Source organism: Acytostelium subglobosum, assembly GCF_000787575.1.
Source record: "Acytostelium subglobosum LB1 DNA, scaffold: scaffold4, whole genome shotgun sequence".
In the NCBI taxonomy this organism is placed as follows: domain Eukaryota; phylum Evosea; class Eumycetozoa; order Acytosteliales; family Acytosteliaceae; genus Acytostelium; species Acytostelium subglobosum.
In genome coordinates, this window is record NW_012236528.1 from 796,089 (window position 1) to 812,364 (window position 16,276).

General features: G+C 47.1%; 8 protein-coding genes across 8 annotated transcripts; 4 read left to right on the forward strand and 4 right to left on the reverse strand.

The window, feature by feature from the left end:
* Nucleotides 1–83: 83 nt before the first annotated feature.
* SAMD00019534_024810 (hypothetical protein) lies at nt 84–1,013 on the reverse strand (the record flags this gene model as incomplete). The annotated part of the gene is made up of 1 exon (XM_012901779.1): nt 84–1,013. The coding sequence occupies one exon, from the start codon at nt 1,011–1,013 to the stop codon at nt 84–86; it is 930 nt and encodes a 309-aa protein (XP_012757233.1).
* A 581-nt stretch (nt 1,014–1,594) lies between these two features.
* On the forward strand, nt 1,595–2,776 carry SAMD00019534_024820 (hypothetical protein; the record flags this gene model as incomplete). The annotated part of the gene is made up of 2 exons (XM_012901780.1): nt 1,595–2,421; nt 2,506–2,776. Coding segments are annotated over 2 exons (1,098 nt in total), but the record flags the coding sequence as incomplete, so codon positions are not given.
* A 394-nt stretch (nt 2,777–3,170) lies between these two features.
* SAMD00019534_024830 (hypothetical protein) lies at nt 3,171–4,349 on the reverse strand (the record flags this gene model as incomplete). The annotated part of the gene is made up of 1 exon (XM_012901781.1): nt 3,171–4,349. The coding sequence occupies one exon, from the start codon at nt 4,347–4,349 to the stop codon at nt 3,171–3,173; it is 1,179 nt and encodes a 392-aa protein (XP_012757235.1).
* Nucleotides 4,350–4,962: 613 nt separating this feature from the next.
* Nucleotides 4,963–6,379, forward strand: SAMD00019534_024840 (hypothetical protein; the record flags this gene model as incomplete). Its single annotated transcript, XM_012901782.1, has 4 exons — nt 4,963–5,288; nt 5,373–5,565; nt 5,630–5,760; nt 5,842–6,379. The coding sequence occupies 4 exons, from the start codon at nt 4,963–4,965 to the stop codon at nt 6,377–6,379; spliced, it is 1,188 nt and encodes a 395-aa protein (XP_012757236.1).
* Nucleotides 6,380–6,479: 100 nt separating this feature from the next.
* On the reverse strand, nt 6,480–7,883 carry SAMD00019534_024850 (hypothetical protein; the record flags this gene model as incomplete). The annotated part of the gene is made up of 2 exons (XM_012901783.1): nt 6,480–7,657; nt 7,730–7,883. 2 exons carry the CDS (start codon nt 7,881–7,883, stop codon nt 6,480–6,482), a joined length of 1,332 nt encoding a protein of 443 aa, XP_012757237.1.
* A 394-nt stretch (nt 7,884–8,277) lies between these two features.
* Nucleotides 8,278–8,710, reverse strand: SAMD00019534_024860 (hypothetical protein; the record flags this gene model as incomplete). Its single annotated transcript, XM_012901784.1, has 2 exons — nt 8,278–8,346; nt 8,423–8,710. Coding segments are annotated over 2 exons (357 nt in total), but the record flags the coding sequence as incomplete, so codon positions are not given.
* Nucleotides 8,711–9,637: 927 nt separating this feature from the next.
* On the forward strand, nt 9,638–14,506 carry SAMD00019534_024870 (hypothetical protein; the record flags this gene model as incomplete). Its single annotated transcript, XM_012901785.1, has 4 exons — nt 9,638–9,662; nt 9,741–10,487; nt 10,561–14,348; nt 14,438–14,506. The coding sequence occupies 4 exons, from the start codon at nt 9,638–9,640 to the stop codon at nt 14,504–14,506; spliced, it is 4,629 nt and encodes a 1,542-aa protein (XP_012757239.1).
* Nucleotides 14,507–14,942: 436 nt separating this feature from the next.
* On the forward strand, nt 14,943–15,838 carry SAMD00019534_024880 (hypothetical protein; the record flags this gene model as incomplete). Its single annotated transcript, XM_012901786.1, has 3 exons — nt 14,943–15,282; nt 15,361–15,509; nt 15,677–15,838. Coding segments are annotated over 3 exons (651 nt in total), but the record flags the coding sequence as incomplete, so codon positions are not given.
* Nucleotides 15,839–16,276: the final 438 nt, after the last annotated feature.

Sequence of the window (16,276 nt, forward strand, 5' to 3'; positions counted from 1 at the left end):
TTGGTAAAAAAAAAAAGTTACCAAGATGATGTCGCACACGCATTGTGCTATGCGATGCAAAGGGGCGGGGACAGACTGAGCGTCTATTCGTCATCTCCGAAGAGACCACCTCCGAAATCGTCATCAGACTCCTCCTCGACGACTGGGGCAGCAGCCTTGGCTGGGGCGGCGGCAGCTGGGGCAGCGGCGGCTGGGGCGGCAGCAACTGGGGCAGCAGAGAGGGCAGCCTTGAACTTGTCGGCGGCTGGGAACGAGTACTCGGTCTCGAGGGCGATGGCCAAGACGTTCTTGTAGGCGTTCAACAAGCTGTGTGGGATGGAGGCAACGGTTGGGTAGCCGAGCTCCAAGGAGATGGCAGCAACGTTGGCAACACCAGCCTTGAACTTGGCAAGGAGATCCTCCTCAGTGATGGATGGCGAGTAGCAAGCACCCTCGTCGTAGACGATCTTCATCTCAAGACCATAGGTGAATGGCTTGATGTTGAGCTTCTGGAGCAAGGTGGCCTCGGAGGCACCGACCTTCTGGCCAGCCTTGATGAGGTGGACCTCACGCTCGATATCGATCTGACCCTTGTTGATCTTGGTGGCGATCTTGAGCTCCTGGAGGAAGGAAGTCTGGGTTGGCTCCATACCGGTTGGACCGGCTGGGACGATGACGTCGTTGGGGGCAAAGACACCAGCCTTGGCGGGGGCACCAACACGGTTCTTCTTGACGATGTCCTTGACCTCACCGAGGGACTCCTTGGCGAAGATGATGGCGGTGTTGGACTTCAAGTGTGGGAGGAGAGCCTCGAGCTCTGGCTTGGACTCCAAGAGATCACGGACGACCTTGCGGATCATGGTCTTCTTTCCCATGAGCACGTTACCCTTGCCACGGAGAGCAATTCTGATCTTCTGGAGCTGGTAGGATCCGACGAAGTCAGCGTGGGCGATAATCATCTTGTCATAAGTTGTGAAGAGCTTGGTAGCCTTCTCAATGAAAGTGTTCTTTCTCTTGTTTCCTGCCACAGACATCGTTGGTGAATGAGGTTCTTGCGATTTAAAGTGAAATCTGTTTGTTGTTGTTGTTGTTATATCATCGTTGTCAGTATATCATTCTTGAGTGTTGTTCGCTATCGCCAATCATGTCGAGATAGATAGATAGATGTATACAGATACATACAAGATCAAATCGTAGGATAAGGATACTGGATCACTCTTGTGAGATGATGAAGAGGTAGGTTGGTTGGGTTGTCGCAGTCGAGTCGCGGGTGTGAGAGCTGTGGGGATGTTTGTGAAAAATATAATAAATTTTAATCAAAACATTTCTCAATGGGAAATCCATTTGGAAGTTCGTTCTTGTCAAAAATGGAAATTTCACATCTCAGTGGGGGTCGGCAAAGCAAAGAAGTCACACGCTTATGAGAGTTGAACCCCCGAGTGGGAACACATTCACCTCCCTCTCACACAATCATTCTCTCTCTCTCGCGAGGACACACATGACTGACAACATTGTTCAATCAAACAGATAATACATCAAGTAACATACTTTATAATTAATACTTCATATATATATTTATATACATCATTTAGATAGAATAGATATACAAAATACAATGGATAGTACTACTACTTCAACATCATCAACAACATCAACAACCACAACTTCGACAACAGCATCTACATCAAGAATTAATGGTAGACCTTTAAAGATAGATTTACATACTCATATATTGCCAAAGAATTGGCCTAACTTGAGAGAGAAATATGGTTATGGAGGTTGGGTATCATTGGATCATCATTGTTCGTGCAAGGCAAAGATGATGATCGATGGAAAGTTCTTCCGTGAGATCGAGTCCAATTGTTGGGACCCAGAGGCAAGGATAAAGGAGGCCGATCGCGATGAGTGTGACATTCAGGTGCTCTCCACCGTGCCCGTCATGTTCTCCTACTGGGCTAAGCCTGGCGATGCCCTCGACCTGGCACAATACCTCAACGATCACATCGCACAAGTTGTCAGCGAGAACCCCAAGCGCTTCGTCGGTCTCGGCACTCTGCCACTGCAAGACATCGAAGCATCCATTCAAGAGCTGCGCCGCTGCATTCTCGAGCTCGGCCTTGCTGGCGTGCAGATCGGCACCAACGTCAACGGCGCCAACCTCGACGACCCACGTCTATTCCCCGTCTTTGAGGAGGCCGAGAAACTGGGCGCCTCCATCTTCATCCATCCATGGGAGATGCTGGGCAAGGATCGCATGCCCAAGTACTGGCTGCCCTGGCTTGTCGGCATGCCTGCAGAGACCTGTCTTGCCATGTGCGCCATGATCTTTGGCGGTGTGTTTGAGAAGCTTCCCAAGCTCAAGGTGTGCTTTGCTCATGGCGGTGGTTCATTCCCCTTCACAATCGGACGTATTGAGCATGGTTTCCAAGCAAGACCAGACCTGTAAGTATTAGAGTCGTGTGTGCTGACCATCACACTGGCGTGACCTCATTGACTAACAACAACACTCACGTGAATAACGTATAGGTGTGCCGTCGACAATCCCATCAACCCAAGAGACTACATTGGAAGGTTCTGGGTAGACTCGTTGGTGCATGATGAGGAGGCATTGAAGTTCTTGGTCAAGCTGATGGGCGCCTCCAAGGTGTGTCTGGGCACAGACTATCCATTCCCCCTGGGCGAGCAGGTCCCAGGCGAGTTGATCCAATCGATCAAGGAGTTTGACGACGTGACCAAGCAGCAACTACTTGGTGAAAATGCACTAGAGTTCTTGGGTTTGACAAAGGATCGCTTCCTGTAGGGTTGGATCAACACCATCATCATCACCATCACCCATCACTACCATAACACAATTGGCTGGCTTGCATGCAACATTAAGATCGATCCATGCATGATGGACTCTGGCACAGACACGTCGAGCAGGGTCTCCCCCTTGTTCATTCATTCTTCATTCAGTCGATCGATCACAATCTTGATGATTGGTTGATAGATTGATCGATTGATCATCGAGAGATAGAGATGACAATTACTATCAAACACCATCATCCATTTCATCCAACTCAACATGGTCCATCTCATCATCGAATGTAATTAATTAATTAATAAACTTCCTTATTCCATTGACATTTATTCAATCATTCATTTAGCTTGGACATGGCGCTGTTTAGGATTGATGGATTATGGTGGTCTTATCAATCACGAATAATACATCCTCCATGCCAATTGCGAGAATTCCTTGGGTCGTCATCTTTGATCAGTGTCCATTGGTTCTCTTGTATTGAGTATTGATAGTTGTTGCCTTTGCCGCCAAGGAATAGGATGCCAAAGTATCGGTCGTATAATAGTTTCTCAACTCTGGTTGATAGTGGTAGCTTGGATAGGTTGGTAATATGTTGTGTGGAGATACTATACTGTAGGAAGTTATCATAGTGATCTAGCATATATAGTTTGTCATAGCCATCGAAACAGCTTCTTATGTAATAGCCTGGTATGTCTTTCTTGAGAATGGAAGTCTCTTTGGTTCCAACATTGAATGTAAACAATCCCTGGCCACCTCCAGTGATGTAGATCAAGTTGTTGTGGAAGTGTGAACTGACATCGGTCACTTCGAAGTCGAGCTCTCCAACATTTTTGAACTGTTGCAATGTGATGTCGAAGCAATCCACCCTTCTCAACTGATTTCCATTGTACGGCAGGTCAGTCATATGATTGATGTTTTCGTAGCCTCCAATTAGGTAGATGAGATTGTCACCATCGTAGCAAGTAGAAATATTGCTGCCTCCATAGATGCCAACGATGTCATATCGGTAGGACTTCTTCTCAGCTAGGGAGTATCTTGAGTAGTACCTTGGCTTGTCGCCTTTGGAGCAATCTCCTCCAAATAAATAGACATCACCTCTGGCGTATACCACCGCAGTAGAAACTTGATCCCGATTGTTAAATACATCTCTAATTGTTGTCCATTTGGAAGTTTCCAGCGAGAACAAAGAGCATGGTTCCGAACCATGCTCTCCCACTGATATCGCATGTCCGTTGAGTTCACCTCCAACGTCTGGATCGGGAGCATCTTCATTTGTTGTGGAAGTCTGATTTCTTTGTTCAATGATTAGAAAGCATGACTCAATCTGCTTTTTGATAGCCATCAATCTGTTGGTATCAACAAAGACACTATTTGGTTTGGCCAGAGATTTGTCCTTGCCGTCATATGGAGGAACAAGCTTCATAAAACCAGTGATCATACTATATAATTCATTGTCATCAAAGTGTTGTTTGATTGCCGTCGACTGTTGTTGTTGAGTCATACTGGTGAGGTAGTTGTTGAACTTATCAATTGAAGTGCATGATCCTATCATCTCTATCATCTGTGTCATATCTTCAATTGAGTCTTCCTTGTTGTTGTTGTCATTGTTTTGATTACAACCAGTTGGATATTCATTATTGTTGATTAAGTGATTGATATCAGATATCTCTGTGATGATGTTGTTGATTGTTGCTTGAATGTATAACATTTGATCATTGATGGGAGACTTTGCTCTGTGCTCCTGGGTCGTGACCACCTTGATCAACCGTTCAAAGTAATCAGTCAACTCTGAATGGGTTTGTTTCAATGATTGATATGTCTTTGCACATTCTTGAAGTGTCTTCCACAGATGATCAAATCTCTTTGATACAATTGAAGTAATACTAATATCAATGGCGCCGCCAGTATCCATCACTTTAATTAATTATGTATATTATGTATAAGTATAAGAATAAGTATAACAAGTAATTGAGTGAATGAGTGAGTTGAATGATGATTCCATCACTTCACTTGAATGATCCAGAACTTGCAAACACAAGTTTGTTGAAAGTGAAGGAACTTCAAGAATCTTCATTTTTTTTTCAAATTGAACATAACTTTAGCGAGAATGAGCACTTGTACTCATTCGTTTTCATCTAATAATACTTATATAACATACATATATATAATATATAAGATAAGACATGTCAAAGGCAAAGGATCAACCACAGGCAGAGGTACCAATTCTTTTGGGCCGTGTCGGAAACAACTTGCAGATGGGTGTCGTTGGACTGCCCAACGTCGGAAAGAGCTCGCTGTTCAACATTCTCACCAACATGTCGATCCCCGCTGAGAACTTCCCATTCTGCACGATCGATCCAAACGTCAGTCGTTGCGCTGTGCCCGATGAGCGTTATGACTGGTTGTGTGAGGTGTTCAAGCCCGCCTCCAAGGTGCCAGCCTACCTGTCCATCACCGATATTGCCGGTCTGGTCAAGGGTGCTTCCACCGGTGCTGGTCTTGGAAATGCGTAAGTTTGATGAAAGAGAAGGCACCTCGGCGACACGACACGACACAACACGGCACGAGCACTAACATCGATGAATGAATACAGTTTCCTTTCTCACATCCAGGCTGTCGATGGTATCTACCATATGATTCGTGCCTTTGACGACCCTGATATCACTCACGTTGAGGACACTGTTGACCCAGTCAGAGATTTGGAGATCATTGCTGGTGAGTTGATTGCCAAGGACATTGACTACGTCTCCAGAACTCTCGATCTGTTGCAGAGAGCCGTTAAGAATGTAAGTTTCCGTCTGTGACAGCTACAGCTAAGCTTAACGCTAACGATAACCCATTGCGAAACAGAAAACCGTTGACAAGGCCAAGCAAGTCGAGTTGGACACCTACACCAAGCTGTTGGAGCATTTGAGAGCTGGCAAGCAGGCTAGATTTGCAACCTACTCCAATGCCGAGCTTGAGCACGTCAGAGAGCTTAGGTATGTATGATTGATCGATCAATCAATCAATCACTCACCCATACTTACATTCAATCAATCAATCAACCAACTTGACAACAGACTTCTCACTGCCAAGCCAGCAATCTATTTGATCAACTTGTCTGAGGATGACTACATCAGAAAGAAGAACAAGTGGTTGGGCAAGATCAAGACATGGGTCGATGCCAATGGTGGCGGTCCCCTCGTCCCAGTCAGTGTGGCCTTTGAGAAGCCATACTCTGAGCTCAAGACTGCTGAGGAGAAGAAGGCCTACGAGACCACCAAGGGCGCCACCACCGCTCTGCCAAAGATCATCAAGACCGGATACCATCATCTGCAGTTGGCTCATTACTTCACATGCGGTGCCGACGAGGTCCGTTGCTGGACCATCCAGAAGGGCACCAAGGCACCAGGTGCCGCCGGTGTCATTCACACTGACTTTGAGAAGGGATTCATCATGGCTGAGGTCATGGGCTACGCTGACTTCTTTGAGCACAAGTCAGAGACTGCTTGCAAGGCCGCTGGCAAATACAGAATGGAGGGCAAGAACTACATCGTCAACGATGGCGACATCATCTTCTTCAAGTTCAACACTGGAGGTGGCAACAAGAAGAAATAAACCCATCAATGTCAACAAGCAGCAGGCAGCAACAGCAGCAGCAGCAGCGACGGCAACAGTATTACCAACCAACCATCATGAGTGGAGGACATAGATTTGTTTATTTGTTGGATGATGAACACTCTTTGACCCAGTAGCTACCACTGGGGAAGGTGTACTCGGCCAAGGCGGCGGGGGTAAGACCGCAGCCATAGCCAGGGTTGACTGGACATTGATAGTGACTGCTCTTCATCACTGATGGGTTGATGAACAGCTCGGTCAGATGACATACATACTCGGTCACTCGGTTCTCTAGTGATCCCGCGATGCAGATATAGTCGATCAGACACAGCTGGTTGACGTACTCGCACAGGCCAATACCGCCAGCGTGCATGCATACGGGCACGCCAAACTTGGCGCACATCAACATGACGGTGATCACCTCGGACGGGCCGGCCAGACGGCAACTGTCCGCTTGGCAAAAGTCCATGGCCTTTGCCTGCAACAACTGTTTGAATATCACCCTGTTCTGGCACATCTCGCCAGTTGCCACCTTGATTGGCGCGATAGCCTTGGCAATGGCGGCGTGGCCGAGGATGTCGTCAGGGCTGGTTGGCTCCTCGATCCACCATGGGTCGAACTCAGCCAGACGCTTCATGTACTGGATGGCCTGATCGACGTCCCAGCGTTGATTGGCATCGACCATAAGCTTGCGATCAGGTCCAATCAGCTGACGAATCAGTCGACAACGACGAATGTCGTCGTCAATGTCATTGCCCACCTTGATCTTGATGTGCGTGAAGCCAACCTCGAGCGCCTCCTTGCACAGCTTGGTGATCTTCTCGTCACTGTAGCCGAGCCAACCGGCGCTGGTTGTATAGGCGGGGAAGCCCTCCTTGAGCATGTGCTCCTCGCGCTGGCGCTTTGTGGACTCGCGGTCTGTGAGGATCTTGAGCGCCTCGTCTCTGGTCAGGGCGTCAGTGATGTACCTAAAGTCAATGAGTGAGACCACTTGTTGTGGTGTCATATCCACGATGACCTTCCACAATGGCTTGCCATGACACTTGCAGTAGAGGTCCCAAATGGCATTGAGCACGGCTGCTGTCGCCAGGTGGAGTGCGCCCTTCTCTGGTCCAATCCATCTTAGTTGTGGCTCAGATGTCAATGATCGATAGAATGCCGCATAGTCCTTGAACACCTGAGACATTGTCTTTCCAATCACCAAGTCCTTCATTGCATTGACACATTGGACAACTGCATCAGTACCCTTTCCAAGAGTGAATGTCAATCCAGTACCCTCTGTTTATGTTTGGTGAATGTATTAGTTTGAGTCTGAGTGAGTTGGAGATGGCGTGGCGAAGGGACACACACCTAGATGATCATTGTTGGTCTTTAGGATGACATAGGCACAACTGTAGTCGGGATTGGTGTGCATGGCATCCGAACCAACCTGGTCCTTTGATGTTGGCACTCTAACATCCAACACCTGAAGTGATACAATCTGAGCATCAACAAATGATTGCATAATATTATATATCTATCTCTATTACTAATACCAATATGAATGTATTAATTAAACAACCATGTTGTTGTTGTTATTGATGATGATCATGTTGGAGTGTAGGAGGTGTGATTGATTGATCAAGAATGCCCAATGTGGTATCCAAGGACCCCCACCTTCATAATGGGGCCACAAGTGTTTAATTCATCCAGTTGATTGATTGATTGATTGAGTGAATGAGTGAGACGGCAATCCTTATTGATTGGTTGATTGAATATCCATGTGTCATGGGACTAGTCTTGATATAGCTTGGTCGACCAGGTCCTTTGGCTGTACATTTAGGTCGCGTCGCGCGCCCCCATGTGACTCACATGAACATGTAGCACATGGCCACATGCCTCTGAGTCCTATCTTATACTTGTGAGCTGCTGCTCAACATCTGTGCCTTTTGTTTATCAACGAATCTCTTCTTTATGAAGTACTCTTTCTGTTGTTGATGGATGATGTATGTTAGAGAATGAGACTACCAAGCGAGACAAAGAGGAGAGCGTGGAAGAACATACCCAACTACTCATACATGATCCTGCGAACGCATCGTATAACTGCTTACAAGTCTGTTCATTCTCATTGTTGGCGTCGAGACAGGCAAAGTATTGGTCGCGGGCATCCCAACATTTAGCTCTATTGTTTGCCAACACATTGTTATCTGCACCATGATAGTCTGGTGCACGCATCAATGAGTATTGAGTCCTCTCCTCTGGCGACATTGCCGACAACTCCTTCTGTTGTTGTCTCTCCTCTTGATGTTGTTGTTTACTCATTGTATATATAATTATATGTAGAGTTATGCACTACAAGTATTGTTTGTGTCCCTTTTTGTAGACACGACTCAACAACTTCAAAGTTTGTCGACTTGGTGACAACTCAAAGAAGTGAAAAAGTGGGTCTCCGACACACACAAGTTTTCGTCGACACTTACACATTGGCAACAAGACACGATTGTTTGAATTATCTATTATCTCTTTTAAAGAGATAATATTTATTGACAATAAGAGATAATTAGATATATATTAAATAGGAAGTTCAGTTTAGTCTATTGAGTAATAGTTGAGAATAGAAGAAGCCTATCATCACCATGAGGTGTCCTGTCAACCTGTTGTTGAGATCGCCTGAAGAGTGAAAGAAGAGCTGGCATAATTAATTCATTCAATCCCCACACACCCACACAACCCCTCAAGTGTTTGTGAGTCATAAATTAATTTTATTTTTTGAAGTGTGTGAGTGCAACGGTCACCTCAGGTTGTTGTTGTGAGTTCCTTCAGCTCACTCATTCTCTGTTCTCTTGTCGCTCTCTCTTTCTTTCTCTATCGCACACACAACCAAACATTGAATTGCGCGCATAAACATAGAAACCAAACAAACAAACAAAGTCAAGTCATTCATTTCATTTCATTTGTTGTTTGTTGTTCAATCATTCTCTTCATCAACATTCAAATTCGTTTTGTAATTAAAAGGAGGTCGTCTGTCTGTTCAACAACAACAATCAATCTCAACATTCATTCAATCAAATAATTCACTCACTTCACTCACTCACTTGTGTCAATCAAGCCCCAGCAAAGGGTCCAAGACCAAGACCACCCACTCACTCGATCAAACAGTTAGATCTTGTCCCGTGACGTCAGAGAGACACGACTCGTGTTTTTACAACTTCATTCTTCATTACATATATATACTTATACTTAAACACATATATAAACATATATACTTATACAAATATAATGTCTCCAAGTCTGGACGATAAAGGTATGAATTGAACTTGAATCAACAACTACATCACATCAACAACCATGTCTAACTCATTCATTCATTCAATCATATTAGAACAACTTGCTGTTGCCAACGACTCTGGTGATAGCATGTTGTCAACAAAAGGTAGCCTAAACAGCAATAACAACAATAACCATAATAACAGCAACAACAATAACAACAATCATTTGTCATCGGGGATGAATGGAGGAGGCACCAAAACAACACTACATAATAATAATAATAATAACTATAATAGCAATAACAATGGTATGTTTGTTGGCTACAATGGTACGTCAGCATCATCCTCTTCTGTTGTGTCCGAGGCAAACGATGCCGTCATGGAGAAGTTCTTGAACGCACTGGTGCAGCTGCGTGAGAATGGTGTCGCCGAGACAGACCCACAATACATCAAGCTACTACATCTTGCCAATCTGTACTACAATCAACGTATCACTGTCAAGAGTTCAGTGGCAGCACCAGGTTCACCTGCATCACCACCTCAATCACATGCTACAACATCTACAACTACTACAACAACTACAACAACTACATCATCAAACAACAATAATACTGATGTAGAGATGGTCGATCAATCAAGTACATCAGCATCGGTAGCAGCAGCAGAAGCAATGGATGAGCTTAGAGAAGAGCAGTATCCCATTTTCAAAGCACATATTGAGGCCTACAAGTACCTCTCGAGGAACCTTCCCATCCCACCAGCCACCCTCAACACCATATCACAGCAACTCAATCATGAGTCCAAGGACAGCCATCATGAGATCAAGTTCCATCCCAAGGGATCAATCAAGCTTGAAAATCGTAAGTTCATTCTGATTGATTGATTGATTGAGCGGTAACACTAACACCTCAATAGTCAATGCTCCAAACCAAGATATACATGATCAACACAAGGGATTGTTTGAGGCAGTGCACTCTATCAATGAAAGAGAGGATCACATCACTGCCAAGATCCAACAACGATTCGAGGAGCTCAAGAAGATGCCCACCAATCTATCACCCGAGGTGAAGACCAAGGCATTGATCGAGATGAAGCAGCTCAAAGTCCTCATTGTACAGAAGAAAGTCAGGAACGACATTGTCAGTGAGCTGCAAGAGGATATATACGCCAGCTCAGTGGACGAGGTCGATATGTTTGTCAAGCCCATACCCAGGGTCGTGTCAAAGCCCAGCGACATCATGTACGAAGCGTCCAACGTCCAGCACATCCCCGAGAGTATCTTGGCCACGCACAAGAAGAAGTTCTTGGCCGCGCTGTTCAACCATCAGAAGGAGTTCAGGGAGTTCCACTCGCAGCGCGAGAAGAGCATCAAGAATGTCAACAGGCTGGTCAACAAGTATCACAAGGAGAAGGAGAGACGCGAGCAGGAGCGTCTCAGAAAGGAGCGTATCAGACTGCTCAAGGCGCAGGACACACAGGGATACAAGGAGCTGCTGGACAAGACAAAGAACGAGCGTTTGAAGATGCTCATGAGTCAGACAGACTCACTGCTTGGCAAGATCGACTTCCTCGTGCACAAGGAGAGGATCGAGCAGGAGGAGCGTGCCGAGCGCGAACGCGAGCGACTGGAACGCGAGAAGGAGAAGGAGGAGGAGGAGCGCAGGGAGCGTGGAGAGATTATCACAGAGACTGGCATCCCATTGGCTACGCCACCACCACCAGCCGAGGACACAACAATGGTGGTCGACAAGCCTGCAGATGCGATGGACACGACCACTACAACGACCACGACCACAACAACAGCCGACAATGCGGCGGCAAAGACACAACAGCCAACGACGGTCATGACCAAGAGGTCCGCTATGTATCAGGAGGAGATTGTTCGCGACCAGCCAGAGATCATGACTGGTGGCAAGTTGAAGGAGTACCAGTTGACTGGTCTGCAGTGGATGGTGAACCTCTTTAACAACAAACTCAACGGTATCCTGGCCGACGAGATGGGTCTGGGCAAGACCGTGCAGACCATCGCCCTCATCTCCCATCTGTTTGAGCGCAAGGTCCTCGAGCCCTTCCTGGTCGTGGCGCCACTCTCCACAATTTCCAATTGGGAGTCTGAGTTCCACCGCTGGTCGCCCAAGCTCCCCGTCATCATCTACCGTGGCAAGCCCCTGGAGCGCAAGGCGTTGTCCAGACAGATACCCAAGAACGGCTTTATCGTCGTTATCACATCGTTCGAGTACATCATTACGGACAACAAGATACTTGGCCGTGTGCCATGGTGCTACGTCATTGTGGACGAGGGCCATCGTATCAAGAACAAGAACGCCAAGCTGAGCGTCATCCTCAGACAATACCACAGCAAGCATCGTCTGTTGCTCACGGGTACACCTCTACAGAACGACCTTGGAGAACTCTGGTCGCTGCTCAACTTCTTGCTGCCCAGCATCTTCAACAGCTTGGACACGTTTGAGCAGTGGTTCAATGCGCCTTTCGCCACGAACGGTCGTACCAAGGTGATTGGCGTCAACGAAGAGGAGTCACTGATCATCATCAATCGTCTGCATCAAGTGCTGCGCTACTTCCTGCTGCGTCGCCTCAAGAAGGACGTGGAGAGCCAGCTGCCCGAGAAGCGTGAGCGTCTGATCAAGTGCAACCTGTCGGCCATGCAGATTGTGATGTACCGTTCGATCTTTGAGCACAACTCTCTGCCAATGGACCCCGAGTCTGAGATGTACAAGAAGTCTCGTGTCAAGAAGAGAGGCTTCAACAACGTGGTTAAGCAGCTGCAAAAGGTGTGCAACCATCCCTACCTGTTCATGAGCGAGTGGGAGATCAACGAGGACATTGTGCGTGCCAGTGGCAAGTTCGATATGATGGACCAGATCCTCACCAAGATGCGCGCTTCAGGCCATCGTGTGCTCATCTTCACACAGATGACAGAGATTATCAACATCATGTGCGAGTACTTCTCGCTGCGTGAGTGGGACTACCTGCGTCTGGACGGCTCGACGCGTCCCGAGGAGCGTTCGCGTCTCGTCGTCGAGTGGAACCGACCCGACTCGCCATTCTTCCTGTTTGTGCTCTCGACACACGCTGGTGGCCTCGGCATGAACTTGCAGACGGCCGACACTGTCATCATCTTTGACAGCGATTGGAACCCACAGATGGATCTACAGGCTCAGGATCGTTGCCATCGTGTGGGCCAGGTCAACCGTGTGAATGTCTTCCGTCTGGTGTCTGCTAACTCGATCGAGGAGAGGATTCTGGAGCGTGCCACCGACAAGCTGGACCTGGACGCCAAGATCATCCAAGCTGGTATGTTCAATACGCACTCCAACGACCAGGAGCGTCGTGCCAAGCTCGAGGAGTTCTTGCACGGCTTCCCCCACAACACAAACGACGAGGTGCCCACCGACCTCGAGGAGATCAACCGTCTCATCTCGCGTGACGAGGAGGAGATGGTGCAGTTCCAGGAGATGGACGCCGAGAGACTGCGTCAGGAGAAGAAGAGCCCCAAGAAGAAGGTGAACAAGGCCCGACTGATGACTGAGGCTGAGCTGCCCGACTGGATGCTGGTGACGCCCGACGAAATCGAGGAGCCCGCTACCACTGGCAAGCGCAAGCGCACGCGTATCAACGAAGACCCGATCGAGAACCTCACCGACATGCAGTACATGCAAATGGTCGAGATGAACATGACACTGCCAGAGTATCTCGCATTCCTGGCCGAGCGAAAGATGAACAACAGAAAGAAGAAGGAGGCTAGGATGTTGAGGAAGCGTAATAGACGCGCAAAGGGAGAGGACGAAGAGGATAGCGACGACTCTGACTCTGACGACTCTGACTCTGACGATGACAACGACACTGAGGAGGACTCTGACGACCACAAGGAGGAGGAGAAGAAGACACCCACCAAGGGCAAGCGAGGACGTCCCCCCAAAAGAAAGATCGAGGAGCCAGTTTCCGAGGGCGAGCCCGATGAGAATGGCGACCCGCTGACTCCAGGTGGCAGAACTCGCAAGAAGCTCAGACCCGACACACCAACACCGACCCGCGGCAGAGGCCGTGGTCGTGGAAGAGGCCGTGGCAGAGGCAGGGGCAGAGGCAGAGGCAGAGGAGGCAGCAGCCAGGACACCCGTATGTCAGAGGATGAGAGCAACAACAACACCTCATCCTTGCTAAGTGGTGACGAGGGCGAAGAGGTCAAGACCGACGAGGTGCTATCCCCAACAGGCACTGGAAAGAAGTTGACCATCACATTCAACGCCAAGACCACGACCACACCGGTGGCCGAGCCATCCGAGGCTAACGACGTGGCCCAGACGCCCGAGAACACCACGCCCTACAAGCCTAGACGCGCTTCAGTGTCTGCCGGCAAGAAGACACCGTTGGCAGCGCCACTCACGCCACAATCGCCAAGAGGCGCAGCGACCTCCCCTCCCAAGACCACCAAGGACAAGTACGACCGAGTGTGGGAGAGGATCAAGAACGTCAAGGAGCGCAACAGAAAGGTCTCGATGCCATTCTGGGAGCAGCCTGATCGTCAGGACTATCCTGACTACTTTGACGAGATCACCAATCCAATCTCAATGAAGGAGATACAGAGCACCGACTACAAGACCACCGAAGACTTTATCAATGATTGGAAGTTGATGTTTAACAACGCACTACAGTTCAACGAACCATCTTCACAGTTATACAAAGATGCCATACATCTTTATGTAAGTATTCAATATGATCTGATGTGACACATCATTAGCAAGCATGGTAGACTAACATGGACACTCACACTCACTCTTACAATGCACAGGATATATTCAAGAGCGATATGAAGGAGTTGTTCGAAGGAGTTGACCTGCCAAGCTTGAACGTAGTCTAAGACAGTTGACCATGACATGGCAATGCATGTGTGGAGGAGGTCCATGGACTAGTTCATTGGCAGTGTATATATATACATACAACATTACATTTACAACATCAACCAATCAATACAATACCTTACCTTCCTTTTCAATCGCATCAGATCACGTGATTATAATACAACCCGAATCCAAACCTAACCAATCATCATCCATCACAAGCCATTATTATTTGTGTTTGTTGTACAACGAATAAAGGATCACTAACCTTCATTCTCTCAATCGTCTGGACATTGTTGATTGATTATCACGGAACCAATCAATGTTGACTGGACAATACCATAAATTAACTTTATTGGCATGGTGGGGGTTGGAACTTGTCAGATTGATCTTCACAACTTCATCATTAGTTGTTTGAGAGATTCATCAACATAAACAAACAGATATACTTAGGAGAATAGAGTAATGGCAGGGAAGAAGAAGGTTGTCAACAAGAGAATAGATGAGGATGAGGATGATGATGGATCGCAAGGTGATGACTTGGAAATAGAGGATGATGACTTTGCAGATGACGATGATGATGATGACGAGTTGCAAGATGATGGTGATCAGGACGATATATTACAGGATGATGATCAAGATGTTGATATGGAGGGTGATGGTGATGTCGACGATGATGACGATGACAATGACAATGACGAGGACGACAAGAAACTGACATCCCGACAACGCGGAATGAATCGAAAGGGAAACAATCATGCATCACTCGCACCCATACCAGACATGTTTGGCAAAGGTATGTTGGTATCGTCAAGTTTAATGACTTGAGAGTGCAGTGTCCTAACCATCCATTCATTCATTCATTCATTGACAGTCGAGGCCAAGAAGGAGATGTCAGAGGAGCAGATGCAGAAGAAACAAGAGCTAGCGCAACAGAGGAGGATTAAGAAGATATCAGAGACAGAGGCTGAGATGCGTGATGTTGTCAACTCGTTACTCAACAGGAAAGAGAAGGTTGAGGACAAAGTGTTCATCGTCAAGCCAACAAAGAGAGTATGTGACATGCTCAATCTGATGATGTTGATGATATACTCATACTAAACAACATATAATAGGAGTTACTACTTAAGACGATTGGAGATGTTATACAGTATCATGATGGTGATGGTGGAAAGACTGTGTCATTCCCTGATTCAGTAGTTGAGACAATGGACTTCACTTCAAAGAAGACGACAGAGTATCCCAAACCAATCAAGTGCTCAGCGCCAGGCTGTAGCAACAACAAGCGATACAATTGTACAAAGAACAATATGCCAGTGTGCACAATGGAGTGTTGGAGCAAGGTGGCCAATCTGTAAAGACTCACTCTCAGTCCATCTCAATGAGTGAGGCATTATTGCCGCAAATCCAAGTTGGAGTCCAAAGGTCTTCTTTCCATCCGATGGTAAGGAGCGTTTGAGTGAGTGGCGCGCAAATCAACCAATCAATCAATCAAAGTTGCCAACAACATCGACCAGATTCACTTATTGGACTTGCCTCAAGGAGCAAACGGTCCAACAATCCAACAATCCAACAATCCAACAAGGCTCCATCCAACTGGGCCTCAAAGTGACCACTGGATGCAAATTGGAGCATTGCCAAGGCAGGCATCCCAGCCATTGGGAACGCTCTTACTTGGGTCACACACGTACACACACAACGGCCAAATGGCAATGACAACTAAACACCATAAACCTAATGTATGTGTTGAATGACCATCTCATACACACAATGCACCAATGTTTAATCTT